Raw genomic sequence first — 8,270 nt, forward strand, 5'->3', positions numbered from 1 at the left:
GTCACATTCATATTAATTTCGAATTGTCGTACACCTTCTCCGAACGGGGTCGAGTAGGCAACGGATTGATGCGAGGAGGGTTCGTACTAGTAGGCGCGGTACGGTAGTAGAGATATGAACAGTAATAATAAAGCTAAACACAACTTGTTTCTTAGTGCCCTTCTTCTTCTTTCGCCGGTCGCGAAAGGCAGGGAAAATGTACGAGTGAGGGGAGCACGCCACAGCGCGTTCCCTCCAGCTAGGTATGCATGCCACAGGGGCTACTTAACTACGGAATACAATCTGGTCTTCATCTTGGTGACACCTCTTCTCTTCGTCACCTCACATCAATTCGTGGAAGTCCTGTGCCTTCCATCCTGGCGGCTCCAGGTCGTGAGTGTCCAGGGCCCTTACGTCTCTCCAGTCGACGGCGACGGAACGAACAGTAGGGTAACGACGTCCTTGGCTCGGTAGGTACGACGAGGAACGGTGGGAGCGTTCGTAGTAGCGTGGCTAGGGACAGAACCCAGCTAACGGCCGACTGGAACACTACCTGCGTTCCCGAGTGCGGGACAGAATGACAAATACAAAGGCAGTTGCATGATTTGAGGTATCGACGCTGGTTCATATTAGGCAATAAATTGAGACTGGAATCACGTCTAAATAAGCTACAAACTGTGTAAGGTCCGACATGACGAGAAGTTAGTTTCGGCAGGTACCTATTGATCACGCAAGGTAGCCATCAAAAATCAATTAACTATTACAAAATTTGCAGGGGCTAGCTTCAATTTGTTGCCGCCATCTACGTTATTTAAGTCATACGTTGTGCATGCCACAGAAGCGACGCGTCGCTGGGCTGGGGTAGAACGCACTGGGTCGAGGTAGAACGATAGCCTGTAGAGTCGCTTGGAACCCCGTCTTGAGACTGAAGTGACGCTTGGAATGCAAATTGAGAAGTGAAGTAGTTCCTGATTCCCTAACCATTGCTCTGGTCAACTCATTTTTTTAGCCTGTTATCGCCTATCCTAATTGTCTCCCCATGCGTACGCTCTTGAATCCGGTTCCGGGTCTTCTCTCCGCTCTGCAAGACAATATACTAGTTTCGTTTAGCAATAGTCCTATACAAACACCATCAATATGGGCGTTCACCCTCAAGGCCACCTGGAGATCATTCTTCTGCGTATAGGTTTGCTCGCCGACCCAGTAGCCTTTCGATCCGATGCACAATTACCTGACCTATCTAAATATGTTCCCTAGGTATTTGGTGTATAATTCGACAACACTGTTGGTCCAGCACTTTTGTCAGCCGATTTTGGCAATCGCTTCATTCCTTCCATCTCGCAGTGTATTCATCTTGAAGGCCGTTCGATTTTTGTAATTGCTCTAACCACGATATAAAAGCGTGGCATCGTTTTGTCCACAACCACCTATCGATTAAATCTTAAGACGAGCAAGTTGTATACAATTCAATAATTAGAAGGCAGGCTAGAATGTGTTATCGCGAGAACCTAACACAAAACAAACTTAATAAGTAAAATAAAAGTATATGCTAATCAATTCTGAAGAAGATATGCAAACGATTTCTTATGATGCAATTGGGACTCCCAATGTGGATACGCTTTCGCTGAACGTACCAAATAGTGCGGGTGTTAGTGGAATAGCAAGACTTCGCAAACAGCAGTGTCCTTGCGGGGTCAAATAAATTCCTGCGACCTCAATGAAAGTCTTTGCTATACTGGTAGGCTCCACGAACATTACTCTGGGCGGAACACCAGATGGCGCTGTCGTTAATGACCATTTTGGAGTGGTAGATTGGCTTATCGATCTTGGTCGTGACTCAACTGGCAAGAATACGAACAATTGGGTTGCAGCCAAGAATACATGAATACTTGAAGAAAAGCGCAAATCGTACACGATGACGTGTCCGATTGTGGAGGCTGCAGCAGCTGGACATCTCGAGGAAGTAGATTGTGTGCATAGCAAAGTAAGCGCGTACACGATTATCGTTGCGATGGCTGAATCTGCACAACCCAATGAAGTGGAAGTGGTATTATTATTTGCTGAAAAACGATATATTCAACCACCGGCTTGCAACGAGATAGCAGCTGCAGTTGATCACGCTAAGGTACATGGTCTTATCCTCTCTTATGGAACAAGCCGCGGATTTTGTTAAAGTGCGCCGCCCATTGCACGACTTCTGGCCAGGACGGAGAACGGACTTCGGACCGGTATGGATTACGGTCCGTCCTGTTCTCTCCCAGGATTGATTACGCCATGATCACAGCCGTTGTGATTGGGCAATATCTGGATTACAAAATAGCTGGCTCTGAGGTGATGGAAGTAGCGCATGCGCAAAAACCCACGAGAAGACAACAAGGGCAACAACAAAGATATACTGTTCAGAGAGACAAGTATGATAGTTTTGGTTCACACTAATCTACCCACTTCAGCATTGGCCTCCAAGAACTCAAGCATCTATTCAACAGATTTAGCGATAGCAGCATTGGATTCTGCTGCTAGGTATGGTTTGCATAGATGTTCTTAAGTAGTTAGGAAACGATTCTTACTACGGGATGGACGAACACTATGACAGCGTTTGTTTGAGCGAATGCAAGAGCTCTACCGCGTCAGTGACGCGTTGGGTGAATATACGAGAGTTGGCCACCGAGCGGCTGTGCGATGGATTCTTAAGGCAGTGGGAATTGAATTCGTGCTGCGTTGATAATGAGAATAGCTCACACTTTATGATGGAGCTTTGCTTAGAATCAGTATGGACGTGATCAAGACTATTTACACGCGCTCACACGCCTTGCACTCTGAAGGAAGAGGCTTGAACCGTGAACTAGGATGTGTACTAGATGGAAAATTAAAGACTGAGCATTATGAACTTCCTGCAACGCTTGTTAAAAGCTAACTACTCCGGGCTATGAAAGATGCTATCAAAGGTGCGCGACGGGTGGAACTCATCGGTGGAGAATTTATGCTGGGTCTTTCTCTAGTGACGTCCTCGTGCTGGTCTTGTGGCCGGCAACAATACGTTGGAGATGCTGCGACTATCCTTGTCGCGTTGAGTTTGCTGAACACGAGCTATCTTCGTGATATGACACAAAACCTGGTAGACATTGTGGCAATTCTGCAGAATAGTTTTGTAACTGGTTGGTGACGGGGTCAGCCAGAGAAGCGTGGAAGGAACACGATCTTCCAAATGAGTTTCTGCTATCCTTTAGAGATTAACACAAGGAACTAGCTTCACTTTGCGCAGGCAAATGGCTGGCTTTATTTGCGGAGTTAGCTCTGCTCACTGCTCGGCAAAATGCGGAATGATCTCGTTTATATAAGTGCAGGGCCACAGTCTGCCAGGTTCTTCCTTGGCCGACTGTTTGATTGTCAAACGCTGGTGGCTGGTGAGAGAAGTCGTTTGGATCTCAATTCTCATACTCTCTTCTCGACTTCGTCACCGTCACGCTCATGAGCCCTTATGCCACACACAAGTCATTCAGAAGTACACAGGTTAATACTCGCAACGTATTCCTGTGACTAACGCAACATGTACGTCTTTGTGGACAAATACAATCGATGTCACCACCTCAAATCTGTCCTTAACACCGGTCGCTGAGCTCCGCTTAATGCTAAATCCACACGTCACAAGGTGACATACGATTACTCATCAGAACTCATCAGTACTGCGGGCTCTCTTCTGTTTGCGAACCGTATTCTCCAAGCTGGTCCTTCATTATGGACTCAACTCTTATTCAAACTGGTCATTCATTACAGACTCAGTATTCTCCAAGCTGGTCCTTCATTACAGACTCAGCACTCCGCCTTTTCATCCCACTCGACGGGATTCCCATCAGCTTCCAACCCCAGTGCACGCACTCCAAGCTGTGCACAATGACGTCTGAACGCCTCGACAGGCAACGGTTTCGTCAACATGTCAGCCACGTTTTCTTTGGACGCCACAGGCTTCACGGTCTTACCGCTCGTCGCCAAATATTCACGGATCTTGAGGTCTTTGATCCTAAGCTGCTTGGTGCGACGGTGCTTACCAGCGTGTTGCATCAACTCACGCGCACTATTAGAATCACAACGCAGTGTCGTGTTCAGTCTTGGCAATTGTAACTCGTCCACCAGCTGCTCCAACCACATGGCGTCATGTACGCCGGTATGCGCTGCGATCAATTCAGCCTCACATGTGTTTTCAGCAATAATTTCCTGCTTCCAACTCTTGGCAGAAATCAGTTGCCCGTTGCAATACACCGTAAAGCCGCTGACCGATTTCATATCTCCCCCTTCGGAAGCGAAATTTGCATCAGTAAAGACCTCAATGTGGAGCTTCTCATATTTTCTAGCTTCCACTATATCGTAATGCAATCCCATGTCTTGAGTTCCCTTTACGTATCGAAGTACTCTCTTTGCAGCACGCCAATGAATCTTGCCGAACTTCTCTAAGAACTTACTCAGCAATCTTATTGCTGTTGCCAAGTCAGGACGAGACCCACTCACCAAGTACTGTAGACATCCAATGAGACTCCGATACGGCACGTGCTCTTCCAGCTTGTGTTCGTCCTCGGTGGCTGGTTCCAACTTTACTGCATCAGTTGGGATTGGGATGTTCACTGGGTACGCAGTGTCCATACCAAACTTCTGCAAAATGTCTTGAACGTACTTCGTTTGTTGAAAGCTCACAAAACTCTCTGGGTTGTATGTGATCTGCAATCCCAATAAGTAGTTCACATTACCAAGCTCCTTCATGTTGAACCGAGCCATCAACTTCCTTGCAATAAAGTCGACGTCTCTTTCATCGCCAATAATCAGGATGTCGTCTACGTAGATCGGTAAAAGCACTAGACGCGACTCCACACGAATCCAGTAGAGCGCTTCGTCCTTAAAGCATCGAGTAAATCCAAACTCGAGCAGTGCTAAGTGCAACGTACTATTCCAGTTACGCGGCGACTGTCTCAGACCGTAAATGCTACGCTTCAACAAGCATACCCAATCTTCATAACCACGTTTGACGTGCCCTTGAGGCTGCTCCATAAACATTTCTCGGTCAGTTGGTGCATTTAGGAATGCAGTGACAAAGTCAAACTGCTTCACTGCTGCCTTTGTTAACCCAGCATAGAGCAACACAAACCTCAGAGTCTCAAACCGAACAACCGGAGCAAACGTGCCATCAAACTCTAGTCCCCATATCTGAAGACAACCCAGTACTACAAGTCTAGCTTTAAAACGGACGAGACGATGTTCATTCTCTTTAAGGACCCAAATCCACTTGTTCTTGAGTACGTGAGCACCTCTCGGACGCGGGACTAACTCCCAAGCTTCGTTCATCCGCTGTGCCAGAAACTCTTCTTTCGTCGCCTCGAGCCATCGAGCTCGTTCCGGTGATGTCATCATTTCATCCCAGGTCGACGGTACGTGTAGTCGGTTAGATGATGTTGACGCTGTCGAGCAGCTCAACACACATGCTATAAAGTCATGAAGCCGCGCAGGTGGTTTCCTTTCACGTGTCGACCGTCGTGGGTTTTTCACTTCCACAGGTACGCGTCGGTTTCGCTTGCGAGGAGATCCATCATCTTCACCACTCTCTTCTTTTTCTTCACTCTCATGTGCCACGCAAACTCCAGTGGTCACATTCCCCCTTTGCGTCGTCACACGTATTTCTTCACTAAACGAACTTGCATAATTGTCACTAGCTTGATTTTCATCAGCTCTGTACGGTCTTTCCTGTTCTGGGGATTTTGCATTTGCGCTTACTTCTTCCTGGTCAGGTAGCTCAGCTACGGGCAACTTTACAAATGGTAATCTAGTGCTGTCGATATCGGGCTTCCGTCTTTGACGATAGACCACATTCAATACCTTCTCAACATATTCTCTAGTCACCGTTGTCCGTTCAAAGAATTTTATATTCTCCTTGCGATGCTCACTAATGCCCCCAGTAGTCAGATCCAGCAGCCTATAGCCCTTGGTCTTAGTGGCATATCCCACCATAACGCACGGCGCGCCTCTCGTTGACAACTTGTTTGCACGGTAAACTTTATCCACAAACTTCAGTGCAAGACAACCAAATGGACGCAAATGTTTCACGCTTGGCTTCGATCCGTACATCTTCTCATGTGGAGTGATGTTATTCTTGTTGCCCTTCGTGCTCGTAACATTGATTGTCGCAATCACGTACGCTACGGCTTCTCCCCATAGCATTCCGGACATACCGCGGAAGTACAATACCGCTCGCACCTTGTTAAACAATGTGCTGTGAGCCTTTTCTATCAAACAGGCTTCTTCCGGCGTGTGTGGGTGTGAGAAAATCTGAATCGATTCACCAGCAAGTTGTTCAGCAACCTGTCCATTTAGAAATTCAGTGCCTTGATCAGAGTGAAAAATATTCACCACCTTGTTGTTCTTTGCCTTCACGTAGTTACGAAAGTCACGCAGTCGATCCACAGTTTCCTCCTTATTTTGCTGCAGATAAAACCATTGAAAACGAGAGCCTTCATCGATCAGGTGCAAATACACTTTGTGCCCTTCCATAGTTGGCACTTGTAAGAACCCTAGATCCATGAAAACTTTTTCAAACGGTATTGTGGTTCGTTGTGGAGATGTCTTCTTGAAAGACATTCGCTTCATTTTGGCTAAGTCACAATCGTAGCAGCTACCCTCCACCTTTCGATCACTGCGTGCCAGCTTCAGATCCGACACTAATCCCTTCGATTCCATCTCCTTGATCGCCTGCCAGTTCGTGTGGGCTAGACGCATGTGCCAAAGCGCCAACGAAGTAGACTGAGTCGTGGCTACCAGCACCGCCAGTGATTTCTTTCGGGGTCGAGGAATGACTACATCTGCACGATATAAGCCATCGACTATGCCGAAGTCGACTGTCCACTTATTCGGCGAATTCGCCAACCTATTCGTCTCCTTATCGTCACTTGTCTGGGACTTAAAACCGTGTTTCAAAAACATTATCCGCTGCGAAAGTAAATTTGTGGCACCATCCACAAACTCAGCTTCAATAGTGACTGGTACCTTTTTCTTGGTTACCACATCTACCATTTCCAACTTTATCAAGCCCTTGTACTTCGGCTCCAACGTTGTCGACTTTTCAATCCATTCCAATGTAGTCTCATTGTCCTCAATCAGAGAAACAAATGCTTCACGACATCCACAAATGTTCACGGTTGAAGCATTATCTAACACAAAAGACAAGCTGAAATCTTGATCGGATTCAATCGGAGAAGACTTGCTTGCTAGGCAGGGCGCCACATTTTTCTTCCTCATTCTAACCATATGAACAGGCTTGCCCTTGGAGTTTTCATCGTACGGGTTGTAATAACCTTGAAGGTCATCATGAGTGTCACGCCCCTTGCTACCGTTCTTGCTCTTGTTCGTCTTCTCATCCTTCGATTGGTCACGTTTTGGAGCGGTACAATTTCTTTCGTAGTGCCCCCATTTACTACAGTTCCAGCATTGTATATTTGTACGGCGTTTCTTTTGTTGTCCTTGATGTGCTCCACCTCCACGTCCAGATCGACGTTTCTTGCTACCGTGAGAGAACAACGCGCTTTCGCTTTGTGGTTGCTGTGGCGCAGTCGAGTAACCAGCTGTAGATTGCAAGTTCCTCTTGGCTCTCGCCGCTGAAACCGCTTTCGCCTGCTTCATTCTTTCTTCTCTACTGGTAAGTTTGACCTTGACTTGTTGAAGGGTGTAGTCGTCTAAGTTGTCGAACGTCTCCACCATGTTTTCATACTATTCACCAAGGCCAGTCAAAAGAGCAGTAATCACTTCACGGTCAGACACTTCCTCCCCCATGAGAGTCAACTCCTGCCGAATTGCCTCCACACGGTGAATATAATCTCGAATCGACTCGTGATCTCCATCATATTCAACATTTAACAGTTCTCGACGCTTAAACTGAGCTATCGCGAACGACTTCTTTTCGAAGTCCTCCACTAACGCACTCCATTTCGCTTGCCGGGTCTCCAAATGGCCAACCGAACACGTGTACCGTCATCTAGCGTATTCGTGAAAATGTCATTTATCAGCAGAACCTTCTCTCTCCATTTCTTGCGCTTGGATGCTCTTCCAGGAGTCCCATCACGCTCGGGCTTCGTCTTCCTGCCAGTCAGTATCTTCCAGCACCGACGAGCCTTCAACGCCGCCTTCAATCCCTCCTTATACGCGAGAAAATTTTTGCCATCGAATCACAGAGTCCGGACAGTGTCAATGTGACTGCCGTCCTGGCCTCCATGGTTTGGGCTCATAACCATGAGTTTCTGCTATCCTTTAGAGATTAA

At 47.0% G+C, this 8,270-nt stretch overlaps 1 protein-coding gene across 1 annotated transcript; it reads right to left on the reverse strand.

Annotated features, from left to right (window-relative positions):
- Window positions 1-257: 257 nt before the first annotated feature.
- PPTG_23100 (hypothetical protein) lies at window positions 258-637 on the reverse strand. The gene has a single exon (XM_008908467.1). It carries the CDS (start codon window positions 605-607, stop codon window positions 317-319), a length of 291 nt encoding a protein of 96 aa, XP_008906715.1. The 5' UTR covers window positions 608-637; the 3' UTR covers window positions 258-316.
- Window positions 638-8,270: the final 7,633 nt, after the last annotated feature.

Source organism: Phytophthora parasitica (genome assembly GCF_000247585.1).
Source record: "Phytophthora parasitica INRA-310 unplaced genomic scaffold supercont2.30, whole genome shotgun sequence".
Classification (NCBI taxonomy): Eukaryota; Oomycota; class Peronosporomycetes; order Peronosporales; family Peronosporaceae; genus Phytophthora; species Phytophthora nicotianae.